This window comes from Homalodisca vitripennis, chromosome 3, assembly GCF_021130785.1.
Source record: "Homalodisca vitripennis isolate AUS2020 chromosome 3, UT_GWSS_2.1, whole genome shotgun sequence".
Lineage (NCBI taxonomy): Eukaryota > Metazoa > Arthropoda > Insecta > Hemiptera > Cicadellidae > Homalodisca > Homalodisca vitripennis.
The window spans coordinates 82,081,823-82,104,304 of NC_060209.1; the positions used below are offsets into that span (position 1 = coordinate 82,081,823).

At 32.3% G+C, this 22,482-nt stretch overlaps 1 protein-coding gene across 1 annotated transcript in view; it reads left to right on the top strand.

Annotated features, from left to right (window-relative positions):
- Positions 1-530: 530 nt before the first annotated feature.
- Positions 531-22,482, top strand: part of LOC124358257 (serine/arginine repetitive matrix protein 1-like) — a 32,554-nt gene continuing 10,602 nt past the window's right edge. Inside the window, exons 1-3 of the mRNA XM_046810550.1 lie at positions 531-618; positions 15,395-16,515; positions 19,695-19,702. Coding sequence (XP_046666506.1) covers positions 584-618; positions 15,395-16,515; positions 19,695-19,702 — 1,164 coding nt within the window. The 5' untranslated portion in view covers positions 531-583. The remainder of the gene's footprint in view (positions 619-15,394; positions 16,516-19,694; positions 19,703-22,482) is intronic.

A 22,482-nucleotide genomic window follows, 5' to 3' on the forward strand; every position in this document is an offset into this window, starting at 1 on the left:
CTTCTTCTTAATAAGCACAATTGAAGATGGAAAGTAAGGTATGGCGATTGAAATGAATACTCTACACTGATATATGTAAACATGATGCATGCCATTGTACACCATTTCATAACTTGCTTATCTATACCATCCTTCTTTGAATATAAAAAAAAATAGTATATAAAACCCAATTAGGACAGTAGAACTTAAAAAAGTAAAATTAGTTCGACTGCGACATGACGATAAAGCATGTCCACTACAGAATGTACAAAGGAGCCAATGACCATTGAAATGAATACTCTACACTGATCAACGCCAACCCATCGCTTGCATTCAAGCGATTATGTTTAGCTCATAGAACTGCAACTATTACTGGGTCAATGGTTAAATTTCAACTTGGTTCAGAGTCAAACAGAACTATTGCGATTGCTTTCTATTCATTTGAGTAACATTCAGTGAAAAGTTTCGAAATAAATGCAACCACTTAGTTACGATGTCTTTTTAATAGAGCCCTGTTATAGTTTCCTGTGAGATTCATGGTAAAATGCCTGTTTCAGCCGTCTGCGGGGTTGAGCGCCGCCTAGCGCACTGTTGAGAATGAGATATGGCGCACCCCACTACGCGCCTGCGACACTACAGGTGTAACCCTTGTCATTCAAGCGTTTGCAGGGGCTGATTTATTGACACGCTTTCTTCTTCTCTCTAAAGCACTTGCACTCCTTTGGAAGAGCTTTCAATTCTGCATGGATTGTTTGAGGGTATAACCTCACACAGGTTGTCTGCTAAAATTATATCGTGTCTTGAGTATTTTTGAAGTGTGTTATTTAAAGTAAATTATTAAATTATTCTTCTCTCACTCAGGTGTGTTAGATGTTGCACTTAATGTTTTCACTATTTTAAATATCCAAACAATAAATATTTAACAATGAATATGAGAAACTATTGTTATATAAAGTCTTTAATCTTACAAAATACAAAATATTGAATATTTGTTATATTTATAGAAAATTAAATGTATTTTTGCATGCATTTTTGTGTTTTGTTTTATCTCTGATAAATTCAAAATGTTTGGAGCTTTAATGAAAATAAAAGTGCTGAAAACCAAGCGCATTCAGTTGATAAAATAATAGGAAAACTTCACTTGCTTTTTGAAAGCTCTACTAAAGGAGCGATAACGCTCAACTGTGATCCTGGGTTGAGCTGCATGATTCTACGGCCATATAAAATGGCTTGTATTACAAATTGCTGCATGGTGTGGCGTTTAGTCGCAGTCATATTGCTTACCAGTTTTGTCTCGAGGAAGCAGCTTTCTTCGACTCGTTTTACTGTAGAATTTGGAACATATCATCTCATCGAAAATCCTGTGCATTAATTAAACCCGAATTTAAATTTGGTAGATACCGTTGTTTAAACCAGCAATACAAGAATATTGTAGTTTTAGAGTCATATAGGCACGTTAAAAAGTCATAGTGATAATTGAGACAAACAACGGATATAAATCCAATTACAACATTCCTTAGAATATAATATTTACCCAACATTTATAATAAATGGTAGTACAATCGTAAACCATCTAAAATAAGTTATAACATAAGCAAATATTTTAGGATAACTTTGTATGAACAAAGGTTAAAGTCTACATTTTCTTAATCCTAGGTTAAAGATAAAATAAAGTAAAATCATATTTAATTTCTATATTTTATTATTAATAACTTCGTTTTTATAAACAGTACCAACTATAATGCATAAATTCTAATATACTTTTTAATATTAGTTGGTTAAGAGTTATATTAGTTATAATAACATTCATTATATACTGCCATTAGAATTTAAACTTCCTAAGTAAATTATATGGAGATAATTACATGTAATTGCACAATACTTATAAAATAGTATGTTTATTAAACATTGCAATAAAGACAGCAGCTTAGGAACTTTGTTACTTATAAAAATGTATGTCGTATTTTTTTTAACACGTCATATTACGCGCTCTGTCACAAATCCGAATCACATTCGACCGTTACCATTCCATCCATCAAAGCACAGTAACTGCACTATCAGTAGATATTGAAACACGTCCTGCTTGATTGCCTTATTGCTCAAGTTTGCATGCTCAGTTTTACTAACATCGGGGAATGAAACCAGATATTATGTTAAGGAAACTATCGCCAATATCTAGTTTATAAGTCAAACTAAAACTATACTATAGTTCTGATTTTGTATATGTAGCTTATAGGTAATACTTTTCATAATCGAAATTTGATTTCTCAGCATTAGAATCCACCTAATCTAGTGCTTTCAGATTGTTATCAGATTACCTTTGCAGCCACTGAACTTGATTACAGCTACACAATGTTAAGTACACCTTACCATTCGCCACAATTAAAACATTTACACATTTACAATTTTAATAAAGGTCACATTTAAATTTAATCATAAGCAGACCACAAAGTGACATGAAAGAATACAATATTAGTTTACGTACACCCTTCGATTCTACGTGGCCGATTTTAAATGTTACCAGTATTTTATCTTCAAACATTGAGCTTTGCATTAGTTTCTATAGAATTTATCAGAAAATTGTAGCTGTAAGGAAGTTATGTCTACAAAAGTTATGCCTGAACTTTATCTACCATTTCCGGATCATGTCCAAACATTACTAAGCAAATAAAAATCTAAAAATAAAAACAGATATTAAATCAAAATATCTGTGTGGCCTGATGAAAGTAGATGGTTTTAGATTTAGATTAGCCATATAGAGTGAAATCGATGATTGGTAAAATAAATGTTGAATGGTTTAGTGATTTATAATAATTGCAATTTTAGATTTATGAATCATGAACGTATTTATAAACACTCGTTAGTTTTAAAACCAAATATTTATTTACTAGGAAAAAGATTATACTATCATACATAATACGGTTTTAATTGTACAAGTAAGTGGAAGTAAATATTCCATTCCAAGAAAACTTTAAGTATTTAGCACAGCAGGTATGATATTTGTCCTACATTTTCTTTGTTAGAGTCATCATTTACATAGTATTTGATTTTTCAGTTGTGTTCAATATGGATTTAAAAATTAGAATACATAGTCACTGATCTTGAGGTTATTCCATTTCATTATTAAATATTTACTAACTAAAAAGTACTGTTATCCAAAATGATTATTATTTTTTTATACCATTTATTGAAAAGCGTACACGTAGTTTAGTACTTGATATTTTATTTTTCATCCAATGTAGTTCTTGTTGAAAAATATCTTTAATCGTTGAATTTAATAATTGACAACAATAGAAATTCGTTGTTAAAAATATGATTAGATTTTAAAACTAAGTAGGCAGCAGGAATCGTCTAGAATTCAAACCACTTACGAAAATTAAAAAAAATGTATATATTTAATTATTTTTAATATTGTGTAATTTTTTTAACGATCTTATGGAGAGTCTTAACTTTACAACACTGACAACAAAACTAAATTAGAATTCCATTGTTCTTCATAGGACCTAGCGTTTTGAAAATTCCTGAATTATTTGGTTTCTGAATGTACACTGATATCATAATTATTCCTGCATTCTCACGATCTGCACTTCTGTTAAAGAAGAATATCTGTAAAAGGATATGTACATCTGGCTCCACAAGACCTCTCACAGGCTTCGCCTTATAACTTTTTACCAAAGGCGACGACCGGTTTTTCAGCTGGTTTGGAAGTTTTCGTCTACTCGTAGCTTTCAGTATAGTAACTCCCTTTCAGGCTAATAATAAAATAAGGTAGTCCCTGGTTGCGGAAGACTTTCAGATATCTGGAAACTTCAGTATAAAGATATTCCGTATTTTTGCTCCTGACCTCTGGAAACCATTTATATGTGGTTGTCTCTATGGAAACTACTACTACTTACGAGATTCTTAGACTCTCTAAAACTACCAGTTTATGGATCTCACATATCGGAAACTTAGATAGTGCCCGTTTTCTCAAAGCTCTTGGCCTTTTGTATCTTTACCCTGTAGAAAACTGTGGTTATGGGAAATCCTCGGTTATTGAAAACTCACAACCCAAGCCTCTTAGCTTGAAACAGTTTACCCAGTTTATCTGACCTCAAAATGAGCTCCATGAATCGCTCTGTAGACTCTCCAAGCGAATTTTGATGTCTGCCTGTATTTAGATCAGGACTTTTGTGACAACTGATTCAATTACAACTCTGAATCGTTGCTGTTTTTTTATGTGTTCAATATACGAACATTATGATGAAGCATATTTCCAGAAAAATGAAAGGTAGCCTCAAAAATTAAAACAAAGTAGCCTAAAAACAATTCGGTATATAAAATTTTGATCCGCTCTATTTTCATACAAAGTAAAAACAGCAGTAATGCCTCTGTAATTTGTTCTGGCTTCAAATCAAACAATAGTTGAGGTTTTTAACCTATAAATAAACAAGGTCTTTCGTTCAAAACCTTGTGGACCGTACACTTAGAAACATCCATATAAACGTCCACGTTCCTAATGATGAAACAAAATATTTATTATTTTTTCTACACTATATCAAAATTATTATGTTATTAGCTGATCTTCAACGAAGCTAACATTTGCGAGGCTGGAAAAATTTAATTTCTGTCTGAATGTCTATCTCTCTGTCTGTCCACACTATATCTGGAGAAAGACCTGACCTATAGACTGGAAATTGTGCAAGAAGATCCATTTACGTATCAGGAACAATGAGTTAAATAATGGTAGTCGTCACTTCACAGGGTTTGGCTGAGTGTTACCGAATCTTTTTACATTGGGGTTTTATCGGTAACCATAACCAGATTATAGCAGAATATATAAATTTGTGAACAAAATCAATACAGCCTCAAGACATCCACACACTGATATACGAGCATTAATATATGTAGCCTAACTACTTTAACACATACAAAATCATTTTATAGCAACTATAAGTCTAAAATCTTATTATTTAAACCCTGATAAGAAACAATATTGAATGGATAATAAACTAAAATTATCATGTGGCAAGACATGTCAGGAAAGGTCTCATATGTAGATTTTTAATTTAACATGAAGCCTAATTTCTACAAGCATAGCTCTATGATGTGTCATCTTCGTGTCACTTCCTTTTTATTATTTTTTTTCTATCTATCTTTCTGCAGGACATCTCGAGAATGAAATGAGCTATAAATTTTAAATTTTATTTTCAACCTCAACGAAGCCAGTTATGACACATAGTCAGTTAAAAGTTTGTAACTTTACAGCTCTTTAAGCTTTTACCCTAAAATGAATAGAGTTCTTCCTTAAAGCAAGAGGTATCTATGTATCTAGTTTCGAATATTTAAGATTTTTATATAATTTTCCACGCAGACAGACAGAGAGATAAACAATTATACGCTATTAAGAAGGATCTGTCGGGTCCTTTATGAAAGGAAGAGGAGGATTAGTGACGATAAACATAGCAAAGAAGAATGATAGGATGGGCTCTCGAACCCACGTTTCTGAATTCTTTAATATACTATAAGTGGAATGTGGATTGATTACTAAATCCTTTACTGCTCTTGCATTTTTGGTGGTCAGTTCTACACCTCAATGATATTTATATAACATTGAGAACAATAATCCCGATATCCCAAAGAAGCCGAAAATTTAGGTCCTGAATTGCCAAGAATTTCACCCCTTGAGTTGACTCGTCGTTTATTATCAGTGACTTAGTGAGCTGGCGTTGCTGATTCTGGTGTTACACTTCTGATACACAATACGCTCTAAACATCACAAGTAAACATTTATCACTGGAGCTCCGCTAATTATCTATGCGTCAGACATACAGGTCGGAACCTCTCATTTACATGCTTTATTATTTATTTCCCAACAGATTACACCATTTTACAATAGATATATACAATGTGTGAACAGATGGCATTATACAATGATTTGAAGCTCAGGCAAACAAAGTAGGTGGTTGACTCAAAAATATGGATTAAGATATGGTAATTACTAGATATTGACTAGATGTAAAAGAGGCAGGTACAGTTGTTGAAAAATCACAATGATGATGTGATACTAGACTACACTAGTATACAAAATAAGTAGGTAAATAAACACGTTAATAAATATATAAAGATATTTAGCTGACCTCTTCCTCCGCCACTAATTTTCTTATTAATTTAATCTTTGCACATATTATTTAGGGAAGGTATTGAAATTTGAGTTCATCCAGGAACAACAAATTGGTAGCCAAACATCATTTAGTGAGATATTGCGTGAAAGGATTGATCGAGATATCAGTTTACAACCAAGGATTGAAATCTTTAATAATATTCTTCACTGAATTTGAAACATCGCTGAGGACTATTTAATTAAATAATTTCAGAATTACGTGGACCTATTAAGGAGGCTTGGTACGGTGATATACCACTATACTGTGCCGGAACGTTGAACGCTTTCATTACATTACCATGTCCACTTTTACAGTCTGTTTGGCTACGGAGTCTTGATGCCATGAGAGAAACTTATCCTATAAGGACAAGAATACGGAACTAATAACAGAAACTACTGATAATACTATGAAGTAATACAGAAACGAGGTTTCCAACCATAATTGGTAGATGAAACGATCAGCTGTATCAAAAATTAGGAAGAAGGCTCGGAACGGCTACCTATTCGACCACCGGCCAACAAAATAAAAGTGCAGACGCCACATCCTCCCCAATTATTTCGGAGAGTGAATCTGTAAATCTGTAAAAGAGTAAGGTAATTGGAAAGGAAAAGGAGATTGGAATATACAAAAACTAGTATCGATGGTTCAGAAGAAGTCGTCAGAAATCAGCTAGAACTAGCATCATTATAGATAACCTGCCCGCTTGCGAAGTGCTTAAAACACGTAACGCCTAGCATCCATCTCGACTGACTCTTATCTTGAAGAAAATTTCAAGTTAAAGTGATGGGAACAGAAACCTGACGTAGAAACATTACATAACAGAAACCTCGTAATGTGGCTAACATTTTTCAAGGTCCAAAGTGTTGACCTTTAGAACCATCATGATGGATTTATTACTTTTCACCAATAAATAATACGCTCCGTGGTCAAAGGCTCAATATTAGGGTGTTTCACTGAGGTTGAGAAGGAAGATACGTGTATACTTCTTCACCATTTGTATTTATCAAGCCTACACCATTGGAAAATTTTCACTCCGGAACCATAGAGCCACTTAGGTACCCAAATCGAACCCAGACTGGTTGTTAAAACTCTTCGAACTATCAGGAGAGTATCACTGAAGATTTAAAATTCTTTGTTTTTAAGAACTGAAGGATTTGTAAGGATGAAGACCATTGTGAAAGAAAGTTAAACGTTTGAAAAATTTACACCCTTTATAATTAAAAGAATTTAATGGTAAAAAGCCAGTATTGGGATATATAGCAAAAATGGTCAGTAAACTCCAACCCTTCCGGGACGGGTTAGATTGGTATTTAGATATTTGATGGGTGTTCAGAAGGAAAAGGCTAGATAAAACTTTTTTTATTTGATCAATACTAACTTAATGTTTTTATTTACTTAAGCTCTTAAAAGGTATACCTAAAAAAACTTTAAAGCTCAAACAAATTGCTAACTGAGATAAACAGAGGAAGGAAATTATTTGGTTACGTGAAAATGGTAATTTAATTTTTAGTACTTAATTATATGAGCAGAAACAATATTTTAAAATATAAGTTGACGTTTCCCATAAATTGCCGTATAATTATTCGACACAATGGTCTCTCTTAAACAGGTACAAAAGTTTACTTAAACAAATTTACATAACATTATATTAATCCCTTTATCTTCTCAATACTATGAGAGAAAAACATATAAATTAAAACCAAATGTGTCAAGGAATTAACCCTGCAAGAGCTTGTAGCACAAGGCGCGTAAGATGCTAGATAATGCACTTGAAGCACATTATCCGCACTTGTAACATCACTTACATGTACTTGTAGCATGTAAAGATTGCTCAATATAAAATGGCCTATGTTTTGCTTAAGTATTTAAATTTGGAACAATTTTCTTAATACAACAAAAAGTAGCAGGCCCTTATAGCACTAAAATTGAGAAACCCAAAATGTTTAGACGTTGTGAAATGCCTACTGAAAGTCAAAACAAGTGAAAGTTACATTTTGAAAACGAAGTTTAAGAGACAAATTTCAATACCTAAAAGCCAAAACAGCATACGAGTAAACTATCAGTAAAGTGCTGAAAAGAAAATTAACTAAACAAGCTGACATATCAAGGGATTTTTGATCAAAAGTAATTTTGTAAAAGTAACAGTGAAATCTCAAAGCGGCAAACTCTAAATTATTTTAAAAGTAAAAAAAAACTGTTTCTTCATTTGCACAGAGATATATTTTAAATAATTAATTATGTTGACAGCCTTGAAACTCAACTTAAACTACAAATTTATAAATTATAATAAAAATCATAGGCCTTTGTTATTTATTTAAATAATAAAACAAAAATGTGTAAAAGTGTATTCTCATACTAAGTTAATCTTCTTGACCTAAGATTATAGTTAGTTTAATAAAAAATACTTTTTAAAGTATGTGACATAATTCAATATCATCACGGTAAGTTGAAAGTTTTGAGCCTGTTAAAATAATGTTTAACAGTTATTATAAGTAAAACCTTTATACTCTAAAAGATGAGTAACGAAATAACACAGGCCTACACACATGTATTATGAATAAACTGTCAGAATAATCTAGTAGACTGGTATTTAACTATAAAATAATGTACTGTGTAAAACACCTTAGGCTAGCATTAGTGACAGAAGATGAAAATTTGAGCCTGCGAGGTTAACTTGATCAATGGTCAGACAATATTACGTAAATGATTATTTAAAGTTTCAATAAAATATTAAACACTTACCAAGATATTTATTAAAAAGCAAGCTACTATATGAGTCGAGAATCTAAAACCACATAATTTGATAAACAAATAAAATTTAACAGTTAGACTTAGATAATTATTATATGCAAGACCTATAAATATATCTCAAATAATAAATACATAAATATTTAAAAAAATGATTGTGTATAGACTAAGTTTATCACTGTCAAGAGATTACGTCAACTTCCAATTATCCTTAACACCTTGAATACTGGCGTACAAATTAAAATTAGTAATCTCATCCAGTTTCCTGAACATTGTAGAATACAATTAACGAAACAACTATATATAAAGATATGTATTTCCACTCATAAAACGTTCCTTAAAACGATCTTTAATTATTTATTTATTATGGTGAAAGCTCAAATTTACACATACCCTACTAGCTTTCATTGGTTTTCTTCATTCCTCAAAATTCGGTTAAAGTCTTCTCAAACACTTTTAATAAGGCCTCAATCTCCATACGTACTTTCTCCCTCAAAAAGTGTTCTCTCTCAAATTCCTGTTACATTCCATAATTTAAAAGCTTCTCCTTGTGTGATCTTTCCTATACATCATGGTATATATCCTTGTCTTGACGTTGGTACGAATATGTAGTAAATATATGAGCGTACTTTTCCATACTCATATTAACTTACTTTTCCTGTACCCCATGGGATATTCTCAACTACCGCTCTGACCTAATCTCACGACAAAGGACTTCAACTGAACCACACCCAACAGTATTGCCCTCTGCGCAGTCATCGTCGTTCTTCTAAACCCCCTCTTTTGCACCATAACCCTCCCCTACAACAGTAATAAAAGTAACACGCTGTAGTATACAGCCAGCAACTGATCTGTCTATACTACACCGTTCGCGCTCCCTGTAGTATTTATAATAGATATTTAACTTACCCCATTAAATATTAGATTGAGCAATAACTGATCTGATTACTATTGATATAAAGCCAGACATTTATCGGGTAGAATGTCATGAAAGTTAATACAACAATCAGGAATTTGGTGTCAAATCTATATCACGTAAGAGGCAGTGTCTGACAGGTGGCATCCGGCTCGGCACTGAATATCCAATAACCTGTTTGGGCTGAAATGGACTCGATAAATGCCTTCCGTGAGCTTATTGTTGAGAAAAACCATCTCGTTGATATAATATTTATACAGCTCACTGGTTCTTACAAAATCTGACTGGTAAAGAAAATACTGGCTTCAAATAATTAACAAAATCCAAAATTGTATAAATATCTTTGTTTGTTTATTTATTCACTTTAGATAAACTTTGACTACTGGAAAATGAGCAAATGGTTTTAATATAGCATACGCGAGCTAAGAAAAACTGTTCAATGCAAAACTGATTTTTTTATACATAATGAAATGAACAAAATTAAACCTTGCCGAAATCGTTTAAAACGTATTAGGTATTTGTCATTTTCGTTGCCACAAGTATTTTTATTGAATCATTGTTTGGAAAGTAGAAGGAATAAACATTTCATGATATAAAATATTTGTTACGTATAGTTTAGGAGCAGGAAACCATTTTACGTTGCTTAATAACACAAGCTGTTTTTTAAAAACCTGTTAAGAAATATTTCGTAGGGAAAAAATAGATAGCAACGTTACTTTTGGTGGAGGTCAAAATATGAAGGAACTGCAAGCTCAACAAATATAAAACTGTTATTTTTGTCTCACATCTGATGATAATGTTCCTAGCTTGACATTCATAAACGATCGTTTAATATACTCCTATAAGTAATATTTATTATTTTCAGACACAAAATAAAGGGACTAAAAATTGCCACTCTTAGGGATTACATATTTAACTGACTTTGATTAATTATTGATTTAAAAGCCTTACATTTGGGTTAAAAGTGTCAAGCCACGCAAAATATAATTGAAGAAATACATTATTGTCTGATAATATTAACTTTTTAGATATCCTCCCATTTCGACTTCCACCAAGACTAGTGCAGCTGACCATTTTCTTATGAAATAACTAACCTTTTTAGGGTGCAGATTTATTTGGAGAAATTCATTTATTAAATAACTAAATGAACCAGACTGTGCATATATAATGCAAATAGGCTCTTGCCTTATGGAGTAATACGTTTGTCCATGAACTCTACCAACACACACACACACACACACACACACACACACACACACACACACACACACACACACACACACACACACACACACACACACATATATATATATATATATATATATATATATATATATATATCTTGTGTTCGTGTGTATGTGACTGAACTCCTTCTAAACGACTGGACCGATTTTGATGAAATTTTGTATGTGTTTTCAATGGAATTCGAGAATGGTTTAGATTTACAATTTGGTCCACTGGAAAATGTTTTATTAATTAATTTGTAATTTCTAAGTAGTTGTTGATTTTAGAATGTTTTACCTTCGATCCAGCAGACTGCGCTGCGACAGGTAATACAAAATGAACTGATACTTAACAGCTGTTAATACTTTCAGCTGAAGTTCATCAAAAAGGCAGAAACATTTGTTTAAATTGAAAATTTAGAAAATTATTGTTGTAAAGTGCTTGATTAGTAGTGTAGTGTAGATTGCATAGACGAAGTTATTTATTACCTAATTTTAAATTTAGATTGCACCAATGATCAATAAACTATCTAATGCAATGAAAATACTATTTAACGCTGTTATAAAAACCACCTCATTGTACATTGTAATCGAACTTGGTTAGATCGAAGGTAAATGAAAAAAGCCGAAAGAAGACGCTTTATGATCGAAATTGGTTTTCATTGATATATTTTCTTGATCGGAGCACAAGGCCAACTCCACAATAATACTAGAAATATCTTAGACAGAAAATTAATTTTAACAAACCGAATTTGATTCTTTATAACCAAATTAGATTAAGGTAATAAGAATAAGAATAATTTATTTTAACTTCTTAAAGTAATCTATATAAAGTAATTGTACTGAATATCTTATCAACATCGAACAATAACCACGAAAGACAGATGCAGGAAATATGGTTCATACCTTCATAATGCGCCCAAGAGGCTCACTAAGGAACGAATATCAATGCTCAGGAGTGTTTAAGAATGTGATAGAAAAAGAATACGTGAATATACTGTACTGTTTTTCAACAGGAAATTGCGTGCGAAGCCGCGGAAAACTGCTAGTATATATATATATATATATATATATATATATATATATATATATATATATATATATATATATATATATATATATAAATTAATGTTTTTCTTTATGTGTTTTATATAATCGTAAACTATTTGACCAATCATAATGAAAATTTGTATGTATATGTATTTTTTACACGGAGGAGGTTTATATGCTTTGCCCATTGATTTTGAGTACCCACCAGGCGGCGCTGCAAAAAAAGTTTTCATAGCGCCTGCACATTATGAACTGTAATTACGAGACAATTGCGTACATTCAATTGCAAAACACTTTTGAAGGCGCTTAGTTATTATGTATCTTTGTCTTTAAAATTAATTTCTCGTTGAACTTAACGCTTGACTGGTTGGACCACTTTAGAATAAAGTACATGTACGTGTACAATGACAATAAACGTATAATTTTGACAGATTTTGTTGATCGTGGCAACAAGGCAAACTGTAAAACTCTACATCGGCGGTGGAAATATGATTCACTTGAACCAGAAGTGTTCATGTACGGGCAAAGGTTACGGAAAGCGAGTTAAGCCGCGGGAAACAGCTAGTGGAATATAAAATATAACTTTTACTAAAAGGTTTTCGGGTGTAGCCTACACTCCAAAAATCGTTCAAAATGTTAAGGTTTTTCTTGGTGTGGATCAGAAATAAAAAAATAAATTGATAACACTGATCGCGTAAGCCTAATGAGAATAGAAAAAAACTTAACCAAGAAAAGTAGGCTCTGAACTTCAGAAGTCACACAACTTTACTAAGAAGACATTAAATACAGTACTAAAAAGAAAAACAAATACTAATGCAGTGAATAGTGTGACCCCAATTTAATATTTTTTATTTAGTGTAGTTATTATCTTAAATTTTCCGTGTCTAAACTTCAAGAATCATTTCATATTTTAGGTTTCCTTTACACATTATTTGTTCCTTTCATTGTTATATATGTTGAGAATTTAATCTATATATATAAAAGAAAGTCGTGTTAGTTACAATATTTATAAGTCAAGAACGGCTGATCCGATTTGGCTGAAAATTGGTAGGGAGGTAGCTAAGAACTGGGAGAACGACATAGGATACTTTTTATCCCGTTCCCGATTCAGGATTCCGCCCCACTGGTCTCTAAAAGTTACAGAAATACCCGTAAGAAATGCATTGCAGCAAACATATGTTATTAAGTGAAAGAGCCTGTTCAAATTTAATCAGCTGTTCTTTGTAAACATATATGCGACAAACAAATATGTTTATATAATTTAAATACGATTTTAAATTTCTTTACATTTATGGTTTGAAAGCATAAAGTAAGCTTAAGACAATCAGCAAATTTTGTTTCAATAAAATAAAAACCATACGCAATTTCGTTTAACATCTGGAGCTGATAATCATTAGACTGTAATAATATGTACCTAATATATGCCTATTTTCGTTTCAAAATTACATTGAGCGCCATCATTTATTACATCGTATTTGTGCAAATGAATTCGACTTTTGACTCCTGTCCACGCTGGGCTAATATAGTTCAATTATATACAAAAAATCATAGAATATTAGAGAAAAATTCCAGTTATTTCACAACTGCATATTGAGACTGTTTTAAAATTTAAATCTTAAATAGTTCATGAGCTTGGAGTATCTTTCAGTGACTATTTATCTCAGAAGGGTAATAAGGACGTTCAAAAGAAATATGCCTCCTATGTCCCAATTTTTCTGCAGGAAATCGCGTGCGAAGCCGTGGGTATCTGGTTGTAATTGGTATTTTATTGAAAATGAAGAGTTTTCGTTATAAAATACTAAGAATGTATTGACGAACTAGCTGTTACCCGCGGCTAATCGCGCATAATTGCTTTTACTAAGTAATATAAGGACTTTTCTAAAGATTGTGTGCGAAGCCGCGGGTAACAGCTAGTAGGAAATAAATAGCTTAATTTATTTAAAGTTTGGTTAAACTAACCAATGAAGTGTCCGGCCTACTAAATCTTATTCTTTTTTCTCTATTTCCCAATATATATTAATGATCACTCTTCAATGTATATCTCGACCTAAAGATTATATTTCGAGATAGAACATATCAGTACTTACAATAATATTCTTGGAAATATAAAATGTATTTTATTTGAGAATAAAGATACTCCTCTGATTCTAAGAGTTTTTAGTACAGTTTATAGATTATATTAATTTCAAAAATAACAGAAAAGTAATTTCTGTCTACTTTGTGGTTAATGGACCTAACATTTGTCTTAAACGCACGTTTACTATTTGAATGGATGGGTGACTGAGTTATCTTTTTTGTATAGTATATTAAAGTTGTAGTTTTGCATAAATAAATCACAACCTTAAAATACTATAGAATACAATAGTTAAAGTTAGATCTAATAATTTCACAAATCGACAGGTGAAATTGCATATTAACAATTCATTTTCAAGTTTTTTGGTTGCGTTTTCTCATAAATTCTGTCCCTGATTGATATTATTTATATTAATGGAAATCTGTGAAAATTACGTGTATTCATGTTCCTTTACACAACATTAAAATATTTACTTATTATCAACACCTTTTAAATTTTACAAACATTATATTATTTTTTTAAAGTTTAAGGGTTCAATGACATTCTTAACTGGTTGAATTGATAAAATATATGATGACAGGGGTCAAAAGTTGGACCATTGTGAAACAGCAAAAAATTAAATATTATTTCTTTGTAAATTGGGAAATTATAATTTCAAATTTTCAATTGTATGCAGGTGTTGTTCAACAAAAGAAATAAAAAAAATATAATAAAATCACTTACTCATTTATAATTTATGTACATGTGAATTTATTTATATTTTGTTTTAATTTATTGTAATACTGGTAATTTTTTAATTTATGGGCTCTCCATTAACATATTCAATACATTTTAAGTCTATGTAAACATTTTCCTTAGTGTGTTATATAAATAAAATGTTCTGTAAATTGTTAAGTAAGATTTCTTTAATATTAATATTCTTAAGTTTACATTCATTAATTCTGAAACTTATTATTAAAACTACTGATTATGCTAGTATAATGTTTTTGTTTTAATTTCAGTTTGATTTTATCTAGCAGATAATTAAATAATTTTTAGTACCGGAAATTTAATACCGGATTATACTAGTAGATTTTAATAAGAAAAACTGTTAGTGTGTACAGTCCAAGGGAAAACTCCTAACTTCCACAATTACATTTCAAACTTATAACCTATAATATCAACCTATAATAACATAACGTATAAAAATATTAAGTTTCAAGATGAACGGTGATAAATTGTTTTAAAAATATTTAACTTATTCCGTCATTGCTTGTTGCAGGACAATGACGGCCATCTGCTTTGTCTGCAACCTGCCGATCCTGAGCCACCAGGTGGGGCTGGTGTGGATGGGCGGCAACGGCTGGGACGACATGGTACGAGAGCAGGTGGAGGAGTCCACTCTTCGCAGCCGTCTGGGGGCTGGGCGCAGAGACTCCTCGGCACAGATCACCAGTATCTCCCCGCCCACAGAGACCCAAGAGACGTCACCTCCCGTGTCCGCCCGTCGTCGTCGCAGCTCGCTGGCCCAGCTGACCGACATCTTGCGCGAGTGGGGTGGGTCTACCACCAAAACGCGCGGTAGCAAGCCGTTGGTGCGGCGCGAGACTCTGGCCGACCTGGCGCGCTCGCTGCCATGGGCCAAGCCCTCGGAGTCCGGCTCGTCTTACCGCAAACGCCGCGAATCTTCGGCGGACTCCGGAGTGAAATCGGCCTCCACCAAGTCGCGACGCGAATCCGGGAGCACGATCGCGGCCGATATCGCCAGGATATGGCGCAGCAGGGAACACAACACCGTCATAGTGGCTTCCACCGAGCGCAGACGGAGTTCCGTGGAATCGCATCGTAGCGGCAGACGTGATTCTAACGCGCTACAGGGAGGCTCGAGACGGGGGTCTGGAGAGTCGGCGAAAAGTGGGAGAAGAGATTCGAACGCAGGGGTGGTTCCTTCTCCACCAAAACTGCCTCATCAACACAGTCACAGACATCACCAGAGAAGAAAGTCGAGACCGACTGTTGAACCGCCACCTACAAAATACTATAGAGACGATCAGAGACCTTCGACCTCTTCGACCGCTTCGGACAGCGCTCCCGTAGTCCTCAACCTGACCACAACCACCACAGAGTCAGGGTGTGGCTCCGGCATGGTTCTACCTCCACCGACCATATCCCTCACCAGTTCTGTGACTCCTCCGCCCACTTCACCGGCAGGTCCGACTACCCCAGTGTCGGGAGTGGCTCCTTCGTCACCTACTGCAGTAGTCAACCATGCTGTGTCTCCAGGAGCAGTGCCTCCCCCTATGCTGCCCAACTCTAACTCTGTGGCCACTCCTACAACTACGGCTACCACAACTCCTACACATCCTCTTATCAACACCAGGCGTGACTCTACTACACAGGTGAGTAAGACATTTACTCACATGTTAGACTGGATGGTCAGGTTATCTGATCAAAAACTTCTTTCTACCAAATTCAAACAGTATTTAAAATATTCGAATCGGCTGTAATGTTTATTATTTCTGTTTTAAGCCCATTATGAGTCATTAAACAAGGAGAATATCATACCACTTGTCTCGTAGCAGGCTTCATTGAAGCTTTACAAAATTTAATATCTACATATAATATTCTTCACGAGATATTTTACGAATAGTTAGGCTACGCAAATGCTTAGCCAAGTCCCAAAAAGACATATGCCCATCATAAAATCAATGATACCTTAAGAAATTCAGTTATATGCAAATTTATATTTCATAGCTTAATTCATACTTGAGACATCCAACAGAATACATAAAAACAAGTAGATGGACAGAGAAGCAAAATATAATGTACTCAGAACCCTTAGTGATGGTTAAAATATACAAAAGTTCATGTTTATAAATTAATTCATCCTCGGGATTCAACATCAACCAACTTGATGCTGCTTATGTAGAAATTAAGATTCATGCACAATTCCAAGGCTATATGACAGGTGGCTCTCGATATGTCGTGTGGGCAGATAGACAAACTGATAGAATAGAAGTTTCTCCAGTCCCCTAAGTGATAAGTTTAGCTGACGCCCAAGTATAAAGTGTGTTTTAACTGAAAATAGGTCTCTTAGTTTTAGAAAATGTATGACAATTTGTTTATCCACCGATTCCTTTCTTTTAAAACTTTTCAACATGACGTGTTTATAGTGGCATTAGTCAATAAAGGTTCAGCAGTAAGAAATCTGAATTTGGCCTTAAATTAATATAGCTTCATCAACCAAAAGTAAATTCCAAATTTAACGAGTTGTAAATCTCCTAGGGAGACTAGAATGTAAAATGAGATCCAAGATCTGTTTATGCGCATCTGTTACAAATTATATATTAAATGATAACAAAAAAGTTTATCTACATATAGCCCTGAGTATTATCATATAACGACAGTAAACCTTGATGTTGGAACAGTTGTACTTAATACAGTGATAGGACAAAGATTCGATATCAGCAAAATATAGCTGACGGTCATATGTGAGAGCCAAGTAACATTTTGTAATCATATTGTGTAGTTAGCGCGAATCTTTCTCATCCCACATCTGGGCACAGTTCCAAGTTTTGTCCCGATATTGGGGCTTTGGCTATCCTAATCATTGGAAGTAATGTATTATTTCCGAACGAACATATTTTTCCATCATGGTAACATTTTAAATTTGCGTGTGATATGTCTTGACAATTCCACGCTCTTAGTAAAATCGCAATATTTTTATTATGAGTACGTCGAGCAATAGTTTAAGAAATACTTTAAAAACACCTCTGATTGATGAATAAAATCTTTATTACTTACTGAACATTGCTTTTAAAGTTCCGCTTTTACAAAAATGTTTGTTTACCCTTCTAGAAATTCAAGATAAATGAAACGAAACACCGACTGATAAATCATCACCGGTAGAAGTTTCAAAGAAAGTTACAAACTTTTGTTGGCAGTGCAACGTCACTGCCGTTCGCAGTATTACGTAAAAGGATCACTGGATTAGTTTTCAATCAGGCTAGCTCAACTTTGCGCCGACTCTAGCATTCAGATTAAATCACTATTAGGTTCCGAACAAGTCTTCGTTTCATATCGTCTGTACGAGGTAACCTAACACTCGATCAATATTTAACCCAATAGGCGTTCCGTTTATTACTATTGTTATTTAAATTAGAAACATATAAATTATAACAAACACCTCACTTTTCCTCATTAAAGTTTTCAAAAACAACTTCTAGCAAACACACCCAATTGTTCTTTATTTTGGAAGAGTTGTATGAATTATACAGTTTAATACTTTATATTAGGGAGTTATTTTTAATAAAAACTCATCCCTACTTATTAATTTTATCTTTTTTAAGAGCGATAAAATTATAAAATGATAATTCTGATAATTCCCAAGTGTCAAAATCTGACCTGATAAAGTTAAACATAGAGGACTATTAGTTATATACGGCCTATACAAATACGATACACATATTTACAAATGACATAATTATGTTATAAAATAGAGAATTAAACATAACATACTCCATTTCGGGTATCGTATATACTACTATCTTCAGACAATACACCCTAAAACACATGATTTTTCTATGTATTGCCAAATGTTTTCTTGTATAATGCATATGTGTTTAAAACTTTTAAATTCGGTATAATAATTTCAATAATAATTTACGGTACTTTAATTAAACGGTACGGGAAGTCTTTTGTGTTTTTTATATTAAACGGTAAAACATTTTATGTCGTAAAACTATTGTACAATATTGTTAAAATAGTTGAAATATATATATATATATATATATATATATGTATATATATATATATATATATATATATATATTTATATTCGATCAATCACTCTTTACGTTCAGTTTCCCACATTACACTAGTTACCATCACCAACCATCTGATTTTGTCAGTATTCCGGAGGAGTATTCATTAATATGTACGTATTATGAGATATTTTCCACTTTTTATTTTCATTTTATTGAAGTTAATAATTCTATATTAAAAGTGTATAACTCATATTTCTCTCCCAAACTAACGTAGAATTGGGTGTGTTGTAAGTTGTTTTAGAAAACTTTAACGAGGGAAAGTGCAGTGTTTCTAATCATTTATATGTTTCTAATTAGGAAAGATAGAAATCAAAGGAAAATATGTCACAATATATACATATTAATAAAGCATTCTCCCTAATACTGACAAAACCAGATGGTTGCTGATGATAACTAGTGCAATGTGAGAAACTTAACGTAAAGAGTTATTGATGGAATACAATTTTTAATCCGTCATTTGTAATGATGTCTTTAGCAATTTTCTTACATTTTTCATTGTGTTTATTAGATATGAATGAGTACATATTCATTTTATGGGAAATTTTACTCTTCTGCAAACTGAAATGTTCAATATCGAATAAGTTCCGTACCTGTTTGATTGCCGGTCTGGACAAAGCTTCGTTCAGTTTTTGGAAATTGTAAGTTTTGAAGTGTTTTATATTTAAAAATTTTCAAATATTTACTGATTGGATGTTTCAGATAAAATAACTAGTATATCGATTGTTTCACTCGTAACATCCTAATGTAGCGACATAGACCGAACTGTATGCATCAGTTTTTAGTGTCGGCTTGTCTCAACTTTGCCAATACTGAGCAACATTTTCGAAAGCTTCAGTTTCAAAAAATACAATCAACTTTCACATTAATATTTTAGATTCAAAAAGGGCAAATCGACAGTATGCTCAGTTAAGTGTCTTATCGAGATGATAGTAGAGTGGTTAGAAAGTCTAAAACACCTTAATTAAATTTCTCGATTTATCTAAAGCATTTAATTGTGATAAACACCTCACGCAGCTTTACAAACTGCAGTCTTGTGGCTTCCGAGTGTGCTTATCTTTTGGCTTAGTTCATTTTTCAATCACAGAAATTAAGTTGTAAAAGTTTCAAACAATGTTTCTAATTCATTGAAAATAAGATTCCCTAAAGGATTCATTATTCTCTTCCGCTTTTATGTCAAAGACGGATAATCACCATTACCACACACAAAAATCGTGCAGTGTACTAAAAATACGACTCGTTGTTTTAATGAAACTACAAAAACAGTTTTAGAACAAAAAGCCTTTGTTGTAATAAACAGTTGTGTCCAACATTTTCACAGCCTCAATTCAAAAACAAAATTAGGCCCTATTTATAATGTAATGATCTTAATTTGTATTTGCGCCCGACATACAGCGAGCATGCCATTATTTTGGATGATTCAATTCTAGAATAGATGTTCCTCAAAACTATATTTAATGCATAATATTTTACAGTGCAGTGTGTCCTTATAATTCCCTTTGCATGAAGTAAGAATTCACACACTACATACACTAACATTAGTATACATTTTCAGAAATTTAATTTTTTAATATTTCTGACTTTAATTATATAGTTTTTACCCACACATTTGTTTAAAAGTTTTTTCCAATACTGTGTTTTTTTTTACTTTGAATATGGAAACTAACATGTATACTGAGTTATTACAATCTAAAGTTTATATTACTGTAATTAGTTTATGTGCAATTCCAAATATTTCAGCTGAACTAATAATATGATTTTAAATTAAACACCTGTTAAACACGGTAAACTATCTAGATATTATATCTGAGAAAGCATTGCTTTCATGTTCTCAAATGATTTTTAAGTTAAACAAAATTGAAACAGTAATAGCCTACTATACAGTATCTATGTATGCCCAAAATTTGTTGTAAACTTATAACGAAGTAACCAAGTAGTCAATAGACATAACATAAATTTAATGGGAACTGTTATTTTGTAGTGTAAGTACTTTAATAGTAAATGTATTAAACGGACTTAAATAATACGGTTTAGAAAATAAGGCTTAAAAATATCTTAACCATTGAATTCTGTTTGTATTTTGTTTTCAATGTTAATTCTGGTACAGATTGTGAATGTTTTTAATAACAATTTGTGACTAAGAAGCAGAACTGCGTAAACATTCATAAAGCTTTATATCTGTTACAAAATACTAATAATCTTTGTTGAATGAGCGAAAGTTTTCATCCTTATTCGTTTTTATTAAAATAACTGAAACCCACAAAATAAAGTTTACTTTAAATAAAACCAAACAAATTATACAATAAGATGAACAATAAATGTGAATAATTATCGATATTTAATTACATAAATAAATGTTTGTAAAAAAGATTGGTAACTTCTATGACTATCTTCATTCCAAAATAAAAGTACTATAATAGTTTGTCTTGCAAATAAAAAAGATCCAATAACGTGTTTGAAGCTAATTCTCAAAGATGTTTGTCAAGAAGCCATTTTTTTCTGTCAACTGACTCTTGAACTCTACATATAACATTGTAGAAGCTATGAAATTATAAGTTCCAAGCCGTCGGGCTTATATTCCAGTTTATGACTTTAAACCACAAATTTAATTTTCCTTTCTTCAAAGCTTTTATGTCCATATTCAGTAAAAACTGCAATATTTTCCTTAGTTCTTATATTTCTATAACCGATGATACACCATAATCTTTTTTTCCGGATTACACTGTTTTTACCATTATTAACACTATTATCTACTTACCTAAATTACCTACTTTAATTTTAATATTCACAATTATTTTGAAATTGTTTTATATTATTAAAATATGTTAAAAATACTATTACTTAAAATACTTGTGTCTTATGTATAGAATAGAAGTAAAAAAAATTGTTTTTCGCCTAAGTTGTGTATGTATGTTCGTGTGTATGTGTATGTGTGCATTGTATGTACGTATGTTTGTGCATATGTATGTATACCCTTCAGCGAACTACATATTTTAGTTCAGAGTCTTTTACCTCAATAAAGCTGGCATACAGCTATACTATTGGTTACTAATGATAATTATACTTGATTTTAAATTAATTATATTCGTAATACCTGTCATTTTGTCTTAATAAACAGTTTATATGCGAGTTGTATATGTGCATGTATATTATATATAGCAGACATATTAATTCATTACTAGATTAAATATGATTTATTACATATTTGTTTTATGAGATAATCGCCTTAATTTTTAGTCCAAGTCGTTAGAACAGTTTTAAGTTTTTTCGCCCCCAAAATTTACTTTTTATTTTTTGTCACTATTGCAATTATTTACTTTATTGGAGCTGACCAAGTGAGTAAATGAAAACAATGTCGGTACTACTGGTACCACGGGTACCACGTTTTCATTGTGTAAATGTTTAAATAATAAAAATATTGACGATTTTTACTGTTAGGATATGTCTTTCTTTATCAAACCGTATGGGTGTGAGTGGTTTGAGTGCGTAGCCGAGTTTTGTGCCTGTGTCGCGTGTCGCTCCGCCTCGTCGTGGTCTTGTCACGGCT